The sequence below is a fragment of the Toxotes jaculatrix genome, chromosome 11, assembly GCF_017976425.1.
Source record: "Toxotes jaculatrix isolate fToxJac2 chromosome 11, fToxJac2.pri, whole genome shotgun sequence".
In the NCBI taxonomy this organism is placed as follows: Eukaryota; Metazoa; Chordata; class Actinopteri; family Toxotidae; genus Toxotes; species Toxotes jaculatrix.
The window spans coordinates 15,769,605-15,793,379 of NC_054404.1; the positions used below are offsets into that span (position 1 = coordinate 15,769,605).

General features: G+C 40.3%; 2 protein-coding genes across 3 annotated transcripts; one reads left to right on the forward strand and one right to left on the reverse strand.

Moving 5' to 3' along the window:
* The first annotated feature begins 465 nt into the window (after positions 1-465).
* LOC121189491 (fibulin-7) lies at positions 466-13,347 on the forward strand. Its single transcript, XM_041049653.1, has 8 exons — positions 466-738; positions 1,975-2,137; positions 3,596-3,772; positions 8,687-8,812; positions 8,938-9,075; positions 9,581-9,718; positions 10,139-10,277; positions 12,106-13,347. The coding sequence occupies exons 1-8, from the start codon at positions 661-663 to the stop codon at positions 12,476-12,478; spliced, it is 1,332 nt and encodes a 443-aa protein (XP_040905587.1). The 5' UTR covers positions 466-660; the 3' UTR covers positions 12,479-13,347.
* A 1,950-nt stretch (positions 13,348-15,297) lies between these two features.
* Positions 15,298-23,508, reverse strand: tmem87b (transmembrane protein 87B). 2 transcript variants are annotated; one of them, XM_041049652.1, is made up of 19 exons: positions 23,353-23,508; positions 22,345-22,405; positions 22,169-22,260; positions 21,939-22,073; positions 21,778-21,831; positions 21,459-21,630; positions 21,103-21,164; positions 20,282-20,465; positions 20,072-20,171; positions 19,882-19,975; positions 19,063-19,134; positions 18,602-18,710; positions 18,397-18,455; positions 18,202-18,305; positions 18,013-18,092; positions 17,811-17,875; positions 17,570-17,622; positions 17,436-17,466; positions 15,298-17,317 (listed from the first exon to the last, which is right to left on the reverse strand). In XM_041049652.1, the coding sequence occupies exons 1-19, from the start codon at positions 23,500-23,502 to the stop codon at positions 17,276-17,278; spliced, it is 1,719 nt and encodes a 572-aa protein (XP_040905586.1). In that variant the 5' UTR covers positions 23,503-23,508; the 3' UTR covers positions 15,298-17,275. The 2 variants fall into 2 exon arrangements, with proteins under 2 accessions (XP_040905586.1, XP_040905585.1); XM_041049651.1 differs by lacking the exon at positions 19,063-19,134 and adding an exon at positions 19,388-19,459.
* Positions 23,509-23,775: the final 267 nt, after the last annotated feature.

Consider the following 23,775-nt stretch of genomic DNA (forward strand, 5'->3'; position numbering starts at 1 on the left):
AATATGTTTAGTCAACAAACTAACAATGGGCTCAATATGGTTGTCGTTCTTTCTACGGCCTTAACGGTGAACTTCAGGGTATAACAGTGAGCTGTGTAGCCGTATTACACATATTCTTCGGTCATTTTAGGCGACTCAGTAAACTGCCTGTTTCGGAATGAACATCACAATATTTTGAGGAAGGTAGTCTTATTCTGAAGAAATCCAGTCAGCTGAGTCTGCAAGGAAAGGGAAACAATTATTTTTATTCCTAATGGCCGTGTAAACAAACACAAAAGTCCTCATATCCTCGCATAATGTTGCTGAATGAATATTATGCGAATCTTTCCTTGTCAGCAACAGAGAAATGTAAAAAGAAAAAAACTTTAAGTAGGAGTTTGGGAGTATCTCGGTGGGAGGGATTTTTTTTTTCTGCTGGAAACTTTAAGCGGCGTGCAGAGCTCAGAGGCTGAACTTTCTCAGAGCACAGCTCCGGAGACAGGAGCGCATCTCTGTCTCAGACACCTGATGAGCATCTTCCAAACTCTTTAAACTCTTTGGCCTAATTATACAAGAGATAATTAATCTGGGGGGATTTTATCGAAGCACCATTAAGAAAACAGAAGCCTACAAAATCTTTGAAAAACAACAAGAGGGAATAATATTACTGCACTCTGAGACATGGCACTGTCTTTTCGACGCAGGTGTTTGCTTTTGCTGTGTTTGACAGCTATCCAGATTGGTCATGCTGCCGTCCAGGTAAGAGTAATTTACATTAGTTTGTGAAAAACACTCACCTGTCCAAGAAAAACTGCTGCCTGGAAAACTGGATCAGTGAAGTGTGTGAATAGATGAAATCCTAAAATCTGACCAAACCATAATTTGGAAACAGTAGCTTTTTATACTTTCATTACTGTTTTACTGTTAGTTTATACTGTCACTATGATTGTTATAGATCTATGTGACATTTTAAGTTTTGCAGGGTTCTGATCACAGGCTACAGTTTCCATGGCTTTATACTTTTTGTATTTTAAAAAAAAAAATCATTGTAGCATCTGGACATGAATCCTCTCATGTCTTGTCAGCTGGTGGCATTTCCCCTTTGCCTGGGGCAGGTGAAAGGAGCAGAGCACTATCTAACTAAAGCACAGGTCCAAACTATGCTCACAATGTGAATTTTAATGCATTGAAATTAGTTGTTATTGTACAGAGCCCTCAGAATGCCAGTGCAGGAATTTAAGGTATGCTGCACAGGGAAATTGTTCCAATGAGCATGTGATTAATAAACCCTCCTGAAAGGATTAGAGGCACTTTCTCTGAGGAACTTTGTAATGGCTTGACAAGCTTTCTCCCTCAAGTAACTGCTAGTGGCACCCATGCTGTTTTGAGTCTGCCCATTCAGGATTATCCAATGAGCATATGCCTTCCTACCACCATGCAAAATATACAGAGGAACAGCATTTTGGACTTAGGTCCCACTGACATCTGCCAGACAGCTTTTGTCCAGCTGTGTCTTCCACTGGAGTTGTGGTAGTTGAGTGAAAAGGAGTGAGGGAAAGAAGAAGAGAGATGGTTGGCCTTGAATATCTCAAATGTGAGTGCAACGAGGTCTAATGGAAAACAGTGGAAAGCAAAAATCGTTTTAAGTAAAAAAAAAAAAAAAAAAATCATGGTGTACAAGTACAATAAAAACATCTCACTAATATGCCTTGTCAGTGTTACATAATGTATTTTAATATCAATGAAAACTCTTTGTAACCTTAACAACCATGTGCCTACCAGTAAGATGGATTTAGTTTCAATTACGTCATGCTCCACAGCTGCACATTAATGTTTATTCACCGCTCATGTTTTATATTTTACGACCATTTAACTGAGGTAACCTTTATTTCTGTGCTTGTTTTCTTGTTAGAAAGTCGTTGCATTTAGACTCATTTTGCCAAGACTCTTTTACTACTCCTGATTCTGCTCGTCGTGCTCGTGCTCTGTTCACAGACGTGCATGGATAAGCACCAGGTGGTCGGGGTGCTCCGTCAAATGGAGAAGTTTCTGAAAGGCCAGGAGATCCGATTTACAGAAGGTCTCAGGATCATGAAGTCAAAGCTGGCAACGCTTCAGAACTCTGTCTCTAAATTACCTCAAGCAGACCAGTCCGCAGGTGAGTAATAAATTGATAGCAAAACACACCGCCACTCTTGTCATCATATTCACCGTCATAATCATCAGAAATGTCGTCTTTACAGGCCTTTTTCTCAGCAGACATTTTGACAGCACAGGTGTTTTCAGCTGTGTAGGGATGTACATAATGTCATCATAATATTTCATACATCCTGAATATATGTATAAATACATTTTTTGCACTGCAGAACTGAATTCATTACATTCTCTGTAACTGGGTCTTGGAATTTGCTAAGGCCTAGTAACTAATGTTTGTTTAAAGTCATAGAAGAATGATTTTTTTTTTACATATATTCTACAATAATCTACTCATGTGACCATATGGCGTAGATATTGTACTTCTGCATACGTCAACATACAGAATAGGTGCCTAGATTTGCTCCACTGACCCTGTAAATGCACAGTATGTGGCTGGCTGTAAAACTATAAGTAGGGCATAATTTAATCTGTGATACTTTGGATTATTTTATGCCTTTATTTTCACAAAAAGAGCTAACCAAATGAGTCATTTAATTTGCAGTCCATGCTGTATAAATTTTCGCATGCTTGATACGACTGAGGTTTTATGCAGTAATTCAGTAATTCAGTGAATGATTGCTAAGTTAAAGGAAACAGAAGATTCCAGGGTATCAAATTTACAACATTTTAGGAACATTCAATTGCTTGAAGCTGATCTTCTTCTTCATCTCAGTTACAGAGCTTTGTACTTGACAGGGGATGTGGATTTGTGGAGTTGTGTTGTTTGGCAGCAGACACTGAGGACAATTTGTTAGTGATGGACCAGTTCAGTCCATAACTCTGTGGAGAGTATTTGGCAAGACGGAAAGAAGCAGATATTTTACATTTGCCACAATAAAGTCTTGACAAAATTAAAAGACAAGAGTAAAATTATTGCATCACCTGCTTTAAATGCTCAGATCAGCCAAATCCATAAGTTTTTGGATGTAGTTATTGTTGTAGCTGATGTATTCTCCAAGAAAGAGACAAAATTTGCTTTAGTTATACTACAAATATGAGCTGGACCTGTAATATAGTATCTAAAATGTACTTTTTTGACTTGAGATTGAAAGGATAGGAAACATTTTCTCACACTCCTCCACACTGTAGGAAGCATAAACGTCTCATAAAAGTAAAACATGTAATTTGTTCACAACGTTATGTAACATAATTACATTGTACATTATACAAGCATTAAACTTTCCAGAGCATGCATTATAGCATAGATTTTGGCTGCTAGTGCCATTCTGACTCATAGGAATGGCCGGTCCTCTGCTGATTGACTGTAAATGAGGCATTTGAACCGTCCTTTCCCATGAAGGCTCTCCACTGCCCAGTGACACGTGTATATCCCCAGGCAGAAAATGCCAGAGGATGTCGGGAGGCTTACTCCACATGTGACCAGCCTTCCTCTCGTGCTCTCTGTCTCTCTCTCCCACAGCTCCCACCACCTGCCCCTCCCTGGAAGCCCCTGCACATGGAACCAAGTTCGGCTCAAAGTATTTTGTCGGACATGAGGTCCATTTCACTTGTTCCCACGGCTACCATCTTGTCGGTTCTGCCACACGTGTTTGCCGGGACAATGGCACCTGGACTGGCATCAGTGCCATCTGCAAAGGTGAGTCTCACTGGGAGTTTATAGTTCGTTGAGCAAGATACAGCAATCGCAGGCCTATAAACGTGCCTCAAATCTTCATTTCTGACCATGTGTGTTACATTTGTTTCAGGAGGATGTAGTCTTATTTCAGCTACAGTAGGTTTTCATCACAGGATTAGACAGACACATCCACTACCACCTTTGTTTAATTTGATCAATCAATCACTGAATACATTTTATTTAAAGTGCAGAATCACTCTGCACTTCACAATTAACAAGAACACATGAGACAAAACACACAGAAAACAAATAAAATAATAAAAAATAATAATAAAAGATCAAAAATAAAACAACTACATTAAACACATCAATGGTAAATGGATGTTTGAAAAGGTGATGGACCTGACAAAGCTCCGGTGTGTAGTCCAGAGCTGTTGTTGCTGTGATGTGCAGCTGTAATAACTGCATGATTTTTTTTTTTTTCTAAAAGCGCACTCGTGCCATGGAAGCTGGGGTGGATACCGTCTCTGCTGAAAAAGGAAGCTCGTTCCCAGAAAAGATGAAAATTGTCGATAAAAAAACAGACTGACTGCAGCCACGTGTAAAATGAGAGCAGCTGAAAAAGAAAAAAAAAGTCCGATACCTCGGCCCAACGTGGGGATAGGGCCTGAGATAAAGTTTCTGAGTGTGTTAAAAAGATGGTTAAAATCCAGTTTTGAAATTGAATGAATGAATGTTCTGTGCCAGGAGTGCAATGTCTGTGCATTAGTCACTGTTGAGTTAAAAAAAATTCCCACACCCATTTTGGGTGACCTTGGCTCAACAGTGTCTAAAAGCCAGGCTGAAAGAGACATCAGCCCAGAAACTAAACTGAGCTTCTCATACACACACACACACACAGATAACAGGCAAAGAAAAGAGCCTTTCTTCAGAGGGGCTGGAGCTCCTCCGCATACTGAATGAAGCCCTCGTTAAAATGGCATTAAATGTCTCTGAACACTGAAAAACACCTGTACTGCATTCCACTGTGGGGTGCCTTCCCCTCCAGGTTTCTGCTCCTCATGAACAGCAGTGGTGGGGCTACTGTAAGATACCCCCCTCCCTCTCTATCTTGCTCATGTTTCCCCAGTTCTTTGACAGAAGTCCCACTGGATGGGGTTAGGTCCAGACGTTATACCCACACCATGGTCTGATAGCACAGAAGTATGCTAAGCATGCTATCGATAGCCCCTTCAGCCTGTACACTGAAAAAATGTTTCGTTGAATTTACTCAATTTTAATGTTGAAAGTGGTTGCACGTAATACATTCATCTAAATCCTGACATATTTTTTAAGTTGGCTGTACTAGTAATTTCAAATAAATTATATAAGCACTTTCGGCACGAAAATTCTGAGTATTTGTTACTTTTTTGTATTTCCTTAGTAATTCTAACTAAACCCATGTTTAATTTACTTAAATTCATTATGTAATTCATATATTGTGGTTACATAATTTGTTATTGTGCTTCAAATTAAATTGTTTTATTCTACATTATGTAAAATATGTTAATTCAATTCACAATTTTATTTAAAACAATCAAAATGCATATGTAGATGTTGGGGTGGCCGAGAAACCCCGTATACAACAATGAGTTGTGGCAGTCTGGAGCAATTCCCAATTCCATTTTATTTGACAAAATTAGAGTCTTGTTCAAAAACTCCACAGTAAAAAATGCACATTGTGCCAACCAGAAAGATAAAAGTAAGCAAAAAAGAGGAAAAAAATTCTCAAGAGCACTTCTCAAGAAGAATCAAAATAATTAAATTGTTTTATGCTACTGTCACAGGGAGACCCCGTGCACTAAAGTAAGGCACATGTGCTACACATGTGCCTTACATGTGCTCTTTCTCAGGTAGATTTTATCAGACTGTTGATCCTGGTGTGAAGTGCTGGTGGTGATGTGTGTGGTATGAACATTTGGAGGAGGGGGTGAAGGAGAGAAGTCACACTGTGATCGTGTATTTGATTTATTGAATTTAAATTTTGTTGACCTGTCTCCTTTGTTGCACTGCTTCCTCTGTCAGACCAGGAACAGCCAAACCTGAGCTGGAGCAGTCCATTTGGTTAAATAGGGGGGTTCACAGGGGAAGAAACCAAGTGTGGTAGAGTGGGAGGGGTGTTTTGTCTTTTGTGGTGAAATGACCTGTTTAAGTATCTTGTTTAAAAAGAAATATGTGTTTTTCAAGTAAGTTTAACTGAACTTCCATTTGATAATATGTTATTTAGTATTGGGATTGTTGTAAGTGTGCTGGAAGAGATAATTGATATTAATTTCTTGGTGCAGTCCACCAGTATAAAAGTGAGGAGGCTGTGGTGGCCGGAGCCTAAAGGAGAGAAGCACAGCTCCTGAACACAGCTCCAGATTATAGCTCCTGCCATGTGCCCAAACTTTACGGGTATAACCAGAAAGGCAGTTTAGAGCGAATTCTTTTGTTCTGTATTATTTTGATTCTTCTTGAGAGGTGCTCTTGAGAATTTTTCCCCCCCTTTTTGCTTACTTTTATCTTTCTGGTTGGCCCAATGTGCATTTTTTACTGTGGAGTTTTTGAACAAGACTCCATTTTATTTTGTCAAATAAAATGGAAGTGGGAATTGCTCCACACTGCCACAACTCATTGTTATATACCGTGTTTCTCAGCCACCCCCACATCTACATATGCATTTGGATTGTTTTAAAGAAAATTGTGAATTGAATTAAAATATTTTACATATGTAGAATAAAACAATTTAATTTAAAACACAATAACAAATTAGCTAACCACAATATATGTCATGTCATCATCTGCCGCTTATCTGGGTCCAGGCCCAGGTTGCGGGGGCAACTGCTGCCCAGTCCACAATGCACCTCCACGGGTGGTGAGCCCATGGGAGGTGGTGCCGCCCAGAGTGGGATTCAAATCCACGACGCTGAGAGTCTCATGCTCTACCAACTGAGCTAACCATGATATATGAATTACATAATGAATTTAAGTAAATTAAATATGGGCTTAGTTAGAATTACTAAGGAAATCAGAGTAACAAATACTCAGAATTTTTGTGCTGGAACTGCTTACATAATTTAATTGATACTACTCAAAAAATATTAAGTTTAGCCAACTTAAAAATTATGTCTGGATTTAGATGAATGCATTGTGTGCAACCACTTTCAACATTAAAATTGAGTAAATTCAACGAAACATTTTTTTCAGTGTACTGGTGGCACTATTCCAAAAATTCCAAGTGGCACACTCAGCTGAACATGTGCATACGTTTATTGACATTCATGGTTAAACCAACATGAGAAGGCTTGACTCTACACAGTATTATCCCTGTTCATGCTTTTCAGTTCAGCATAAGAAGTCTAAATTTAGTCATGCTTAAAAAGCAGCATTGACAGAGTGTGAAAACTTTAAAGTTAAGGAAAGTTTAAAAATATTTAGCAGAGTGAAGTGGGCCTTTTCATGTTATGGCCCTGTGGTGGCCCCTGGGGAAGCCAAATAAATATTAAAGGGATTGGTTGTCATCCACCATACTATGGCTTCAGCACCGGAGCTCGAAGGGCAGCAGAGAACATCTGCACAGCTCTCAGAGCCAGCTACAGAAACGTCATAAGATCATAAGGCATGATATCTTATTTATCCACTTGTTTCCTAACTTTGACACAGAACATGGTTTAGAGCTGATAGGGCATCATCAGTTAGGGCCACCTTACCTTGTGTTGTTGTTTGCATTTTGTAGTATTTCTGCATTCAGTGAGAGTATATTTTACAGAAGTCATCGTGTTGGCTTGTTGGCCTTGTTGATTAGTTAGCCATATGCCACAAATAAGTCAATAGACTTAACATTGGTGGATGAATGAATGGATCTTAGACTGTACATAGACTATGTATCCATTAGGTACAAGTATCCTGTGCTTTGCAATGTTGGCCATTTCAAACACTACAGTGCTCTTACTCAGAGCCAAAGGCATTTACAGTAACACCAATTTGCACATTAAGATGGAAGCTTGTAAAGAAGTATGAGCGAGAGTATGAGAATTGTTGCAAACCCCAAACTATTTTTTATGGGAACTTTTTTGAGAAGGTATTAACAGCAAGGTCCTTCATAACTGTTTGTTTTGACGAAAGCTAAAGCCTTCAAATTGTCAAAACAGCGACGGCTTTAGTATCTTTATTCTTATACATTTTACAATGCTAGAAAGTTACGAGTTAAATGTAGCAAAAGTCCATTTAGACCAACACCAACAACTTAGACTTTTAACTTTGAAGATGCAGGTGGATTTTATTGAATTACACTTTAATAATGATACCCATTAGATTTCATGAAAATAACTTCTGCTTTTCCATAAATGGAACAAATAAAAGGGCATCGATGACTTACTGAGACCATAATGAAAGACTTACTGAGACCATAATGAAAGTACCAGTTTTTCCTTCTTAAGTATCAGTTATCAAACTGGATGGACTCTCATTCCCGCTCTATGGATGGACGATAGACAGGAAAGACTTACAGAGACTCTTTCATGTTGTTTTTTTTCCCTGTATTTCCTCTAAGTGTCACACTCTTCTGCTTTTCAATGAAACCTGAAGCAAAGTATGTTGCAGTTCACCTTTTTTCATGTTCTTTCAACAGTGTTTCAAACTGGATCTAATCTTACCATCACTTTTCATGATGTTGTTTGATATATAGAACCGCAGACATGATTTCTGCCAAGTTTTTTTTTTTTTTCCATTTTCATCCCAGGAATAGGTATGTCAGAGGGAAGTAGCTTTAATGTGACTGGCCAAAATGGCAACTTTTATGACTTTGATCTGTGAGCATCAGTATGATGAGAAAATGAGAAGAGACTGCTGAAAAAGCTGCACATTTCTAAACAAGTTGGCTACGGTAAAGATAATTCTCTGCTTTACCCACAGATATAAGTGAGTGTGCAAGTAATCCCTGCCAAAATGGAGGTACCTGTGTGGAAGGTGTTAACCAGTACAAATGCACCTGCCACCAGAACTGGAGTGGCTCTCACTGCCAGCACCAAACCCAGACAGGTCAGTACCACAAAATTAATGTCTGAGACTCAAACTTAGATCTACTACTACGTATGTTTCTAATGGGTCATACTCTAGGTCAAATTGTAACACTGGTCTCTCTCATGCTTTCTCCCTTAATGCAGCACCACCTGAGTGGAGTGTTATGAACGATCCAGCATTCAGCCGGAGACCTCGCTGTGCCCAAGTGAACCGAGCCCAGCACTGCAGCTGTGATGCAGGCTTTCACATGAGTGGCACCTCTGACAACAGTATCTGTCAGGGTGAGCTGTAATTACTTGTTACTTAATTGATCCCTGCGGGGAGATTCTCCTTTCACTGCTTGTCCTCACAGGGAGCTGAGGTTAGCTACAGAGCAGTTTCCTCGAGCTGGGCTCAACAATATCTCAGCACGGCAAATAGCAGATGTTCTCGGGACTTTACTGCTGAAAAGACCCTTGAATACCTGAATCTCTTAAGATTAATGTGGTTACAAATGGAAGTAATCTGTAGAGCCAGTCTCTGACAAACAAAATAATCCTCTCGAGGTCACAAGGTGATTAGCATCCATTTAGGTCACAGTTCAGCTGATTTTAAGATGTAATTGGTTGAGTAACATTTTGAAATGAGAGTTTTTCTGCAGTTGCTCTATACATTAAATATATTACTAGGTGTGCCATTACCGATATCCCAAACATCTCCTCTCTCTGCGTTACTTCCATAAGCACAATGCCTTGGCCTGGTCATGTGATGCATGTTTCATGCATCCCTTTTTCTGTTTCTTGACAGATGTAAATGAGTGTGAAGTGTACCGCCTAGACCAGGGAGGGAAGCTGTGTGTCCACGAGTGTGTGAATGTCCCAGGCTCGTACCACTGCTCTTGCCCCAGCGGCTACAAGTTGCTCCCCGATGGGCGGAGCTGTGAGGGTGAGTGACAAGAGGCAACAGAGGACAAAGGCTCATTCACAGGGCCCTGGCTGCAGATCTGGCTGGGCATGTAGCTCCAGAGAGGAATACCTGTGATTTAGAAAGATGAGGAGCCTGAGACGAGCGGCAGAGATTTTTAGTTTCTGCAGAGGTGTCTTGCGGCCCTGCAAACCTTGCTACCACTTTCATTAGCACCCCAGAAGCTCACTGAGCCTGCCAGTGGAACGAATGACCTCACCCTTTCCCAGCAGAAGGGATCTTTAGGACATGAGGCGTTTGTGGGAGACTAAACTAAAAAACCAAATAAACAATCACAGCACCCCCTGCTCAGACTGTGGTAACCAGGAAGCAGGGAGTCAGTCTGGCAAGTCTCTCTCCCCGCTTCTCATTCTTACATGCCTCTGCTGTTTTGTCTTCCAGATGTGGACGAATGTTTAAGCCAGCAGCACAACTGTAGCCGAGGGACAACTTGTATCAACACGGGGGGAGGCTTTCAGTGCGTCAACCCAGAGTGTCCCCGTTCTCATGGCAACATCAGCTATGTCAAGACATCTCCCTTGTAAGTAGATACAGCACCGTGTGACCTGTTTGCTTTCTTTGTCATTTGTTCTGTCTGTGAATACACGTACAGTAGAAAGAAAATAAACCAGGATCACATCTTCCACGTTTCAGCAGGAAATTGTCATCATCTCTCAAGTGACCCTGCATACTAAATCAAACCCAACTGTGAGGCACTAATGCTGTGGTAGTGAGAAAGATCTGTCATTGATGAGGTGCATTTGAGCAAGGTGTTACACCCCCGAGTTCTCCAGCTAAACTACCTAAGGTTTCAGACAAGCTGGGACTTATTTTGGAAGTTATGGCCATCATTGGTTTTGGTAGAAATAACATTAAACTCACCATGGTAACTGCCGCAACATCACTATTGGCCAAGTTAACGCAACTTTTTTTGGAGGTGAAATCAAAGGCTGTTGATGAAATCATAACTAAAACTGTTGTAAACATCCATGACAGTTTACCCACCAACCTCCTGGTTCGACTTTGACTTGGTGTACTTGCTATAGTTGTGTGTTAACAGTGCAGTGAGACATTATTACAAACATTTTGGGTGCACACACTTTCAGTTCCACCTTCAAACAAAGTGGTTTAGATAATCAGGCTAAGACGTTGACTATTGTTTAAACTCTCTAGATTCTTGCCCAATTTTTGTAGTGATGTTCCCAGATCTTACTTTTGTGAGTACAGTGTTATCATAACTTACAGAAATGATGACGATAAAAAAAAAAGAGAACTGGTCATAGCTGTATTTCAGTGATGCAAATTGTTCCTGACAAAGAACATGCATGCTCAGCAGGACTTCACTGGATGACTTCATTTTTTGTTCTTTAAAACCATGTAGAACGTCTGTGTTCTGGCAAAATGTTTGGAGACGTTACCCCTTCCATCTCCCTGTTTGCCAGTCATCAGCAAGCCGCCTCATTTAAGAGCATGAAACAAAGCTCTGTCTGCTTCTAGTGAACCATCAATGTGGTGAAATGCTGCTCCACTGCCAGTAAAGGGGATGGATAAATGTTTAGGAAAACACTTGTAGCGAAGGAGAAAGCAGGAAATTGAGTAAGCCAGTAGCCGTGTCCCCCAATTCCGTACTACATGCTAATGCTAAGCAGGTTTTGAGTTTGTTGTGCGTTCACACTGAAAAAGTGAGTGACTGAATTAAGTATACTTCATTTTTGGCATGTCCCACAATGCAGTACTTGGAGGAAATCGCTACTCACAGCTGCAAGAAATTAAAACAAATTGCAGATGATGGCGTGATAGCTTAAGGAAGATCTTAGCAAATAAAACAAAAATTGTATTGTATTACATCTTTGGAAAAACAGTTCTCTTTCTTTGATTGCCAGTATGATTGGCAATTGCAGTCTACAGTATGATTGATGTTTGTCAGTATATGTCCTGTATCACTCCTTATATTGCATTCTATATTTATGTAGTATGCAACTGAAAGCTAGACAAAGATAGTGTTTGTGAGAGGGGAAGTAAGGTGGTGCCCTGCAGGGAAAAAATGTTGCACCACCACTCTCTTCCCTGTTGTTCTAACATGTACTGCCCACAACAGAAAAAAGTTCACAGTCCTGATCCAATGCTTCAGGGCTCTTGACCTCATATGTACTGTATGTACTGAATGTGTGTCACTTCTCTTTAGTCACAAAGAAACAGCTATGAACATTTTCCCACAGGGATAGATTAATTACATAACCATTTCTCCATGGCAAAATGGCCACATTACATGAAAACTTTTTAACTCACAGAGAATGGAAAACATTTACCACTTTGTCCTGTAATGACCCTTAAAACTGCTTAATAATTGCTGCATTTCTGTTATGCAGTCAGTGTGAGAGAAACCCCTGCCCAATGGACAGCCGCTCCTGCCACCTGGCTCCTAAGACCGTGTCCTTCCACTACCTATCTCTGCCCTCCAACCTGCAGATTCCTGCCACACTTTTTCGCATGGCGACCGCGGCTGCCCCCGGGCGCACCGGGCCGGACAGCCTGCGTTTCGGCATAGTGGGCGGTAACTCCCGAGGCATCTTTGTCATGCAGCGTTCAGACAGACAGACTGGCGAGCTGATACTGGTCCAGCAGCTGCGCGGGCCACAGGAGATCAGCATTGATGTGGACATGTCTGAGTACAGTGATCGCACCTTTCAGGCCAAGCATGTGGCCAGGGTCCACATTCTGGTTTCACCTTACAACTTCTGAGATCAAGGTTTGAAAGGAAGACAAGACCAGAAACAGAAAGGTGAAGAGGAAGAAGAAAGGGTGCATAATGGGCACTGATTTTACTGATACCGTTACTTCATCCCCTGTCAGAAATTAATTTGTCTGAGCGGCCAGCTGCAGGCCACCATTTGTTCAGTGGCCAAACTACCAAAAGAGTGACAAGCCAATATTTAACGGTTATATTATTAATATAACAGTATATGGCAAAACACAACCTAGATGCTTCTTTCGGTCGTGTCAGTACGAGCTATGACTGATGATGTTTGACTGAGTGAGTCTGAATGGATGAAAGCATATTGAATGGGTCGGGAGAGACGGTTAACTATTTTTGTCATTACTGTTTCTTTATGTTTGTGTTTTTATGTCCACCATCGATCATGTCGGAGTAGCTCAGGGTCAGGCCCTGGGGCTGATGCACTGCCCTGCCTTTGTTGATGATAAATCCCTTAAAGACATTAGTGCTCCTGTGGCTCTAATTTATTGGAAATATTGTTGGTGGTTTTTACATTGTAACATACTGTACGCCACGTTTATCTTCCATCATATACTGTATATTTGGTTTTTTTTGTACTAGCTCGCTTTGTCTAAGGCATCAGTCATTATACTAAGGGAGTTTGTTTGTTTCTAAGCAGTAGATGCAGTACTGAACCTGGGCATATTTCCTCTATTACACATATTATGTATGTTACCGAGAAATAGTCTCATTATATTCTAAATCATAGATGATTTGGCAATCTTGCCAATGCACTACATAATTTATCTGGAATTTTAATTGTCTCTGCATAACTAAAATAAAGTCAGTCCAACATTTCAGTATTTGTTAGAGCTACCTCACTTGATGCTGAACAGTGTGCTATTAAATGTTCTTGTGGCAGCGCTTGTTCTCATTCTACATCCATTAAGAGTGAATTTTAATGAGCGAAATTCAAAACAATACATAGTTGATAAATGATCGCTGGGCTGGTTATAAAAAGTTCTCTGAATGAATGGACGAAAGGTTAGAGAGGAAGAATGTGTGCTTTATAATATAACCCCTGGGGCAGCAGTTCACAGACAATACGAATCAAAGAATTTCCCACGTCTCTGAGACAATAAAGAGTTTCACAGTATTACTATGTGACTTAAGCACAAGGAACTAGCTGTCACATTTTGAAAACAAATCTCAGTGTGTCTGTTTGTTACAGAAAGAAGAGACTAATGTTCACCACATGTGTTCTCTTAACTTCCTTCTCTCCTCTCTCCATCCAGGGGTTTACATTGCAATAAAAAGGGGCCAGAAAAGCTGCATGCTTTCAGGAGGGAGTGGATGGTGAGAATCAAAACACATGCCCTGACGGCACACACCGCTTTGAAAATGACAACATGCCCTAATGGCGGGCCTAATTTCCTTCAGTAACCAGACCAGGAGTGCTCACATTGCAGCCTTTGTTTCGGGCCTGTGCTCAGGCTGTTTGATGTTCACATGTTTCATCCATTCTCAGGCAGAAGGATATTGCCAGAGACAATTGGAGAGCGCTGAGCTACATAACACAAGCCATTTGCTGGAGAGTAATGATAAAAATATACAGTCAGGGCCATGAGGCAAAGCCAGAACAGTGTGGTTTTACACTCTTTTTATGTCAGAGTCACAGAAACATGATGACTTTACTGCTCTGGTCTAGTCTTCCTCTCTGTGCCCACGGTGACATTGGTGCACCATCCACTGGGGGTGGACACAATAAGAGGCAACAAAGCCCTGTTAATTGTCAGCATTGAACCGCTGGTTGAAGTCAGCACAAATGCAGCAAAAGTATGACAGTTGAGAAAGTCAGGTATTTAAAGCTGCATGGCTGCAGTGTGTATTTGTCCATCGCGTGCAGCTGAACTGTAAAGCTCCTGATCACATGCCACCCACAAAAAGCACATGCACCTTTTTACGAAAAGGAGAAAACAATCTCCACATCAAAGATTCTTGAAATTCCAGGGGCAGTAAAATGTTGAGCTACTGTAGCCTCCTAAAACATCTCTTAACTTTGCCAAGTCAAGCACAAACCCATAAATCACTGTCAAGTGAAACAGCAGAAACATTTTAAATGTATGAATCTCCATCAAAACAAAGAAGAGGCATGCGTGTTGCTGGTGGGTTAGCCCAGAACGAAAGGCACTGTAGAGGAATTTTGCTCTACCTTTATTATGCAGGAGAGGGGAGAGGTCGTCCGTGGATCATCTTTCATGTGGGATAAATGTTTGGACGAAGTCCAGAAATATGTGAGAGTAATAGGAAAGCAGAATGAAGGTCCCTTTGCTTTTGTCTCTGACTTTGGAGTGGCCTATAATCTGCCATTACAAGCCATGATAATTACAGATTTATGTTTGATACAAATATCATACTATTTGACGCAGCACATTTCAAACTGTCTTCTTTAATGGAGAAGGGTACAAATTCTGAAACTAGTGTTTTAGCCCAGCACCTGGTATAAAGTGATGTCCACTTGAGGGGCTGAGCCAGGATGGTCTCCATAAAACAAGCTGCAATGTTGACATGACAAAGACGTTGGTTTGTTTGTAGATTTTATGTTTTTTTCCAGCCCTCTTAGTCACATGTCTATTAAGGACTAATGGCTTGAGAAAACAAATCAGGTTTTGCATTTACAGCAACTGGGTTTCATTCAAACTTTCCTCTCAGTATTTCAGTCTCTGCGTTTCATTATCATTCGTCATAATTTTCCTCACAATAGACCATTCATTCAACAGTGTTTTTTTTCCTCTCAAATCTGCTATTTGCGAGACAGCTTTAAAAACAAACCGTAACTCCATAGTAAAATAGGTATTTTTTATTGCCAAATTAATACTGAAAATAACAAATCAGGAAAAAAAACAGTCTCCTGTATCCTATTCATATTTAATCTGAGATGAGAGAGAAGAAAACTGCTGGTGTGAAAAGTTTAAGTTCTTCATGAAACCCAGGGAAACAAAAAAGTAGAGTCATATTATCCAGACACCTCTCCACCTGTGGAATTAAAAAATAAAAGGAATGAGCCATAACCCATCTGTACAAATAATCAAGGTCGACTGCAGGTGTCTGCAGTTTTATATAACAGGACAGGTTGCCATCATGAGCACAATTATTCCACGTTTCCAACCACAAAAAAAACCAAAAAAAAAAACCAGAAAGCAGTCACATTAAAAACCCATTCAGAAGATCAGCTTGTGCTTGTGCTTGTGCTACCGACATAACTCATTTAGCCGCCCAGACAGACAAGATTACAAGTCCTGCTTTCACTTTTACTCAAGACGACAAACATGAAGATGACGACGACAGTGTTCCAACTCCAAAACTGACAAAAACACCATGGCAGCCATTTTCAAAAATAACTATACAAAAATAAACATGTTAAGACTTATTTAAAAAAGAACATGTTATTAAGGTGTCTGTGAAACTAACGCAAGGACTGTATCGGCAACAAAAGCAAACACTGCAAAAGAAATATGGAACGAGCTGCAGTTTGCTGTTTGCCTAATACATCATGAGATAGTTTGGGATCCTAGTCATCGATAAAATGGAAGCACACATTGTAAACACACAGAGTAAACATGGGTGAACACACACTTAAACAACTTATAAGTACACTTGAAACACAAATAAATAAGGAAATTATTTAACTCCATATCAACATACACACAGTATGTTGCTCCTTATTTCGGCAGACACAAAACCTGGCCACCCACAAACATACAGTAGATTCAAAACATGACGGCGATCCCCAATTCTACACTACTGAACCCAGTAACATTTCAATTCAAACTGTACAAATCATGTGTTTGTGCTTCGCCCCTCTCACAAACATTCACACAACAATACTGAGGATGCTGGGTAGTTTCAATCTGAGACATGAACAACACTTTTACACATTATTCTCAGGTTCCTGATCAGATGAGGCCTCATACAAGAACTACATGCAGGCACAGTTTCGATCTTCAAAGTGCATCACAGCAAAGGTTCGATTCAAAATTGCAGTATTTGAATTTTCAGTATTTTCTTGTCTCAGATTTTAAACGCTGGCAACAAACAAGTGTGCTTCCGACACTCCCAGTCACATGAAGAGTACAGACCGTTGACTGAATTCCTCAACTTTCACAAATTTAACAAGTATATATTTGCATTTAAAGAAAGATCCTGTTTGAAACTGATAAATTAAAAAGTCATTTATTTGTCATTTATCTTCTGGCTTCAAAAATAGCTTAGACAAATCATTCTTAGTACTAATTACTGGTGCAAAAAAAAAAAGGCTTTCAATTATTTTTACCCATCATAAATAAGAATCTTAGCTTATCACAACCAACCAATAATTTGTAGATACTCTGAAAAAGACACGATGTATTTTTGAAAGTATGTTAATGCATGAGGCCCGCTATTCTTAATGCTCTGATAAAATAAAGTCACATCGACATAACGGAAATAAATACAACACTTGATATAAAGTGAAACATTCTCTTTGGAAAGAAAGGCTCAAAACTAATCATTGCAGGGAAACCACGAACCAGCTGGTCCATGAAAAGACAGTCTTCCTCTGGTGACGCTCTCTGTTCTTGAGAAGTTGAAGAAATAAGCGGAGGCCCTCCTACTGTGGCCTGCACCACCCTGTGAAGTAGCAGGGGAGGATCCCCTTAAAAGCTAAATGGCACTCCACCACCACCACCACCCAACTGGAAATCCTGGAGAAAACCCTGCTGCAGAGTCAGGGACAGCTGCAATGTTCTCCCTCCATGTCATGTGAAGGCTGGAATTGTTTCGCCTCACTCCAGCTTTGACATCTCGTACTTCGTCGTCATGATCTCCTGGAAAATAACGTACAAAAATAAACCATACATTTTATATTTTTGCCCAGGCTATCAAGTTTTAATTTTCACTTTTAATTTTCCTGATTTGTAAATTAAAAAACAATGTAATTCGTACCTCATCTGAGTCGAGCAGGACTGGCAGAGCTCTGCAGTGACAAACAGGACCAAACAGAGAGTCTGTTAGAACCACAGATGCCTTGTGAAAACACCTTAATGGATTGATAAATTTAAATGTGATACGATGCTTACACATCAGTAAGAGAGCTGGGAATGTTATCCTCCACCCACTTCAAGTCTTCATCCTGGACAAGCAGAAACAGAGCATGAAAAAAGTAAATACTGCCATCTGCTGAAATATCAGCCACTTGAACAGTTGCATTCTGTAAACTTGGACAACTACTCTTTTATTATATACCCTTAATATTTGACGTAATATTTGAATATAATTAATACAGAACTATTACAAACCAAGTGTGCAGTTGTTACTTACTGGGTTTGTTTCAGGCCTCACTGTGCCATTTGTCTCACTTTTAGCTCTCAACTTAATGCCATCAGCTGTGAATTTAAAACAAAAGAAGAGGAAGAAAAAACAGAAAAGAAAGAAGAAAAATAAAAATATAACAAAATTATCAGACACTCCAAATGTTTGCAGTGTTCTGGATAAAGGTAACACTTCTATGATGTTACCATACCAAGGTTTGCGTTTGCAGAGGCGATGAACTCCTCGGTCTCCTCATCGTCAGAGTCATCAATGAGAGGTGTGAAAGCGTACCTGTGGATGTTGAATTAGGTGATTAATAATTAAGTACCAGTACAGAAAAGAATAAAGTGTCCACTTCAGTTCATGTTATTGAGCTTAACAGTGCCAATGTACTACTAGCCTTTGGTTGTTTGCAGATGGTCTCCATAAAAACATAATGACAAGCAGAATGATGGAGAACAAGAACCTCCAGAAAGCATCTTCCACCCACAGCTCGATCCAGTCCTTTACAAAAAAACAGGTTATCAATAAAATGTAAACCTACAATTCTATTTTTTCCCCTATTTTTATGATGAACATGCCAAATCATACTCACAGACTGGCAATCTGCTAGCCGAAATTTTTTTGCGGTCCATCCCATGAAAATGATGGAAGCTGAGGGAGGAAAGGGCAAAGTTTGAGACACAACTTTGTTCTTACAGGTTTTATATGGATGAAAATACAAATAACTAGAAATTGTGAGCTCCGGCACAGAGTGTAGTATATTCTATTATAATTGCAAGTGTAGTCGTATCACTTACCAATCACAGCAAATATTAGTGTGTTTGTGAAGTGCCTGTAGAGAGACAACTTCACTGGGTTTCTTCTCAGCTTCAGAGTCTTGATGGTTTGTGCAAGACTGACAAAGATGTTAGTGGCAGTCAAGGTAAAAACATGGCAAAGTTTTTGGACTATTTCTTCACAATCATACACTTTTATGCAGTTCAGCTTATTACGTATATCTGCACCATGAACCAGAAAAAAATGGGGGTGTTACAAGTATCAGCAGAAGAGGTATGATTAATGCAAGGCCGTTTTTTTTCTAAGATACTGTATGTCTCTGCAAACCTGTACTTAAAGTCCCCTTTTACTGCTAATTATCTGGGAAAGGAATTAAGACACTGCAGATCAAACTATCCTGGTCTAATCTGGGCTCATGTGAAGGAGGTGAGGAGCAGAAGGGAACCACACAGGGAAAGGTTGTAGGTGCACTAAAGGATATCCACCAGCATAGAGAGGAGTCAAGCAGAGCCAGGGGAATGTTGGCCAGCAGGGCCAAGTCAGAGTCTTTTGCCTGGAAGGGAGGATAGAGCAGGACCAGAAGACACAAGGAGGTGAAAGATGTTGAAAAATCACAGATAGGATGGGAGATTAAAAAAACAAAAAAAAGCACAGCACAGAAAGTGAAATATAAAACCATTCACCAAAGTGCAAAGAGGGAAATAACCGATCATCCAATTCAAACGGAAAGAATATTAACAAATACTTAACAAATATGTTTGTTTGTTATTATTGGTGCTACTGAGGAGCAGACACTGGAAGGATATGAACCAGATGGCACAGGAGTCAAACACAGCCAGAACAATTTCTGTAATGAGAGCGGGGCCATTGTCTCGACCCTTGATTTACGGCCCCCCAGCAAATAAAGAGAGTACACAAACTGTGAAGTTAGTTTTACTTCAAAACACAATCTGACAACAAACCACAGAGCTTTAACACTGATAATGCTAATTCTTTCTTCATTCAAATAGTGGTGACACAACTAACTGATCATCAGAAACAAAATTAAGTTCAGTTTTGATCATCAAATAGCTGTTTGTAATCTGCCACCTAACACTATCTGGTTACAACTTCTCTTGTCTGATGGTGTGTTTACTTTCATTTGATTCAAACTGTTACTATGATTATAGTTAATATCTTTGGCTTTTTATGACTGTCAGTAAGATTAAATAAGCAATCTGAATTTTAACTTCTAATGGGAATTTGTTATTGCTCACAACTGTATAAACTGATCTCAATTTTAACAACAAACAATACTCACTCCAGTAATCCTCAGGACACCTTCGATGCTGGCAAAGGCAAAGTAGAGGATACCGAGCCCCACAACTCTGTGCATCACTGTCCCCAGTCGAGGCCTGAAATAAAAGAGGAAAAGGAAAAAGTTTGTTGCTCGATTTACAATAAACAGAGTGTATCTACATATCTGTGAGTACGGATGTATGCTGACGTACTTTACAATGCCATATCCAAGACTGACAATGATGACGAGCAATCGAGCCAAAGTCCTCTTGAGGGCAGAGACCAGCTCGGCAAAGATCAACAAGCCTGAAGCTAAAGGCAGCAGTAACAGTGGGGGGAAAAAAGACATTTGAAAACCAAACATCGTACTATCTGACATGAAAATTGTAAAAAAAAAATTGTAATAATCTGTGGACGCTCACAAGCTGAACCGCCGGCATTAGTGTTTTCATATTCAGCGCAGAAGACAGCCTTTTCCACCATCCCGAGGAATATGACCCCCGCTATCCAGAACTGGATCCGCAGCAGATCCTTCCAGTAGCACGCTGCCCACACAAACCACAGCAGGGCGTACAGGATGTACATTATGCACATCACCATGTAGAACTACAAACATACAGAGAGGGATTAGTCTATAAACACATATGGGAGCAGTTGGTCTTCGTTAGCTAGACACCAAATTCCACAAAAATGGACAGTTCATTGAAAAAACAAAGAGTAGTGACTATTCATTCAGCTTCAGTAAGATTAGCTGAGGTTTGGATCTGTCCGCTGCAGCTGAAGCTCAAAGGCATTTGGTTTTCACATGTGACTTTTCAATCACGATCGAAAAGGCAGCGGTAACTTCTCTACCCAAGTAACACAGCTGCATATGATAATCCAGCAACCTCTCACCCTCTTGTGCTGTGGTAGTTGGTGGGCACATTTTGTGGAGAGCAGTTCTCCACTTAACAGGGTCTGTGTTTTTTCATAAGAAACCATGTCTTTATGTATGGAGTCAGATGTTACTCTCGTGTTTATGAAATGTAATCTGCTCAGTTCACTGGAGCGGATTGTTCTGGGCTGACCGGCTTTATAACTGTATGTATTACTGTGTTTTAACACATGTTAATTTCTAACATGCATAAACCCGAAACAGTAAAATACAATACTGCTTTAGAGCCAGAAAAGAATCATGGACATATAATATCAATGTACACGTATTATTATTTCTGATATAAACTTCCTCACATCGTCTACTTACAATCATGAGAGGCCACTCTGTGATAGAAATGTAGCCATGGCTGCCTTTCATCACCACATTAACTGGAAAAAGACACAGACATTAAACAAATGAAGTATGACAGTGTTTCCCAGCACATTAAAGATTTGTTTGTGGTTGTGACAAGTTTTGCAGTCTGACTCTTCAGTGTTGACTGCAAAACAGCTTTGCATTTATGAGCCATCTTCTGATTAGAGAAGTCATTTCTGCACATGAATGACCCACGCTGGAAGACTTTTCAGTCAATCCATGCTTCTGACTATATGTCCACAAGGAGTAAAATAATACAGAGTGAGCTGCTCATGATATGAATGACTTCTTTTTTAAAAAAACCTAACCTGTTAAGTTCCAATTGGCATCCTGTTTATTGGACACAATTTTAACAACCAGCAGGTAAGGCCCATCTTTCCATGTTGTGGCTATGATGTTGTCTCTGATATTTAAACTGCTGTTCTTCATGGCGCTGCTCCTGTCATACTCCTCAGTAATCCATCTGGTGTCATTTTCATCCTGCAGAAACAGTGCAGTGTTTGTCACTTTTTATAAAAATATTTTCATACTATCTATGTGGAAACCATTCAAGGAAACAACACAGTAAACAGGACACTTAGTCAGTATATCACTTCATCAAATCAAAGACCATTTATGTTTTCTTACTGGCACTTTGCCCTCCACAGGGGGGAAGACTGGCCGTGGCTCTGCCTTCGTTTTCTGGAAAACACAGACTGTTACTGGATGTTATAATAACAAAAACAGATGGTAAATATCATGATACTAAGTATGTGACTATGCTAAGGAGACTAATATAGCAAACCTACTTTGAGCATTGGAAAAGAGCGCAGTCCACTGTTGCATTGTATGGGACTGTGTTTGTGTTCAATGTACTCTCCTTGTCCAAGGGGATATGGATCCAGGCCCTCCCCACGACTCAGGGGTGTTCTCTCATACATTTCCTACACAGAGTAACACAACTCAGCATTCATGAACAACAATGTTTAGACAGATACACTGTCTGATAATTAGTGTGGCATTAAGCTTCTGTACTCACGTCAATATTGTTGAAATCATTGTGACAGGGGTAGTATTTTAGATACCAGTGAATGGTGAAGGTCACCTCCTCAGGACAGCCAAAATACACAACTAAAAGATGAAGAGGCAAGTGATGATAAACAAAAGGGAAAAAAGGGGGACAAATTTGTGTGATAGGTCACGAGCATGTCTTACCTTTCAATTCTATGTCAGTGTCTTTATACATGGATTTCTTTAAGAGCAGTGGTCTTGAGGTCTGTGGAATAGTAAATAAAGTTTGTGAGCTGAAGTCAAACCAAAGATTGCTTTTCTTATCAAACAAGATTTAATAATATTGGTGAACTGGTTAATTTATTTCGGCGAGATGGGAGGGAGTTGTTTTGTTGTGTGTCCTCAGTTCAAACCCAGTCAGGCTGGGCCCTCTCTGTGTTTGTGAAGAGGGAAAATGATGTGGATCAGATGAAGTGGAAACTTTAATACTGTGCCTCAGTGTCCGTCTCTCTGTCTGAGCTCAGTAACAAACTGCCTCTCTCGGTTGCACCCTGCCTCTCTGCACATGTAACACTGTACATAGATATTGTGACAGAGACAACAACAGAAGGAAACTGAAACTTCTCAGTACTTAAATTATTGAGCAAAGCCTTCTAGTTCTCCTTAGACTAAGTCTGGGAACTGTGCCTTTAGACTGATAAACAAGAGGAAGGACTCTACTATACAAGAGTGAATACATGTAGATCAATTTCCATGGTGTGTTTTTATATTTGTTACAACAATGATGTGATACAGGTTGGTGATCTGGACTTTCAGGTCTTGGTTGAGAGATGGTCCTTGGGTCAGAGACACAGATACACATAAGGGTTTCTCTCGAGAACTCACGTAAAAAGAAAAACCTCTTAGACAGCTGTGACGCCAGCTAGTTAGCCGACTGCTAACATCAAACTATTCATCAGCTTTTCTCATCAAGACTAACTGCTAATTAGCTAGCTTAACGACATACTCCACTCTTTCTGTTTTGCACACTTTATCAAAAAAAGAGTCGCAGTCAAGAATGGTTAACACGATCCCAGTGATACAGGGCAGGTTACACGACTGTCACCACCTTCACAGCTGATAGCGAGCTAGCATAACAAGGCTAATGTAGCTAACGTTAGCTACCCGGTGATATGGTTGTCCGACAGGAAGTATTTGCATTTAGATACTCACATTTACTACTGTGATTTTCCATAGTCCCGCCTCTGGAGCTGCGACAACCGCATTTATAGTATTGAGTAAAACTATAAAAAGGACTCCCCACGGATTGAAAACTCCCCTGCTCGGACAGCTCCACGTCCTCATCCTGACTGCCGCAGCCATGTTCGCTATGGGCTCGGACACTTGCCTGCAGGAGGCGCCGTGAACGCAGCATCTGGATGAGGAACCCAGTTGTACCTGTATCACCAGCTGTCCTAGAAGGCGCATAGACTGCTGTCTAGTACATAAGAACAAAGTCTTACTCTGACCCGCCTGATAGAGCTCCAGATGTACTGTCAGCCATCACACTGACTTGTTCAACAGTCTGCATAAAAGCGTGGTTTCACCTTGCAGCCAGAAAAGTGAAGGCATCACAGAAATGTTTGTGCATTTTAA

What these genes read in the sequence shown, in the direction of transcription:
- tmem87b (XM_041049652.1), bottom strand. Translation starts at nt 23,502, where the DNA reads ATGGCTGCGGCAGTCAGGATGAGGACGTGGAGCTGTCCGAGCAGGGGA. An exon ending in ATGATTTCAACAATATTGAC is followed by an intron (nt 22,074 to 22,168) that starts GTGAGTACAGAA and finishes TACTCTGTGTAG; the next exon opens with GAAATGTATGAGAGAACACC. An exon ending in CCCAGCTCTCTTACTGATGT is followed by an intron (nt 17,467 to 17,569) that starts GTAAGCATCGTA and finishes TTGTCACTGCAG; the next exon opens with AGCTCTGCCAGTCCTGCTCG.
- LOC121189491 (XM_041049653.1), top strand. Translation starts at nt 661, where the DNA reads ATGGCACTGTCTTTTCGACGCAGGTGTTTGCTTTTGCTGTGTTTGACA. An exon ending in CCAGCACCAAACCCAGACAG is followed by an intron (nt 8,813 to 8,937) that starts GTCAGTACCACA and finishes CCCTTAATGCAG; the next exon opens with CACCACCTGAGTGGAGTGTT. An exon ending in TATGTCAAGACATCTCCCTT is followed by an intron (nt 10,278 to 12,105) that starts GTAAGTAGATAC and finishes TCTGTTATGCAG; the next exon opens with TCAGTGTGAGAGAAACCCCT.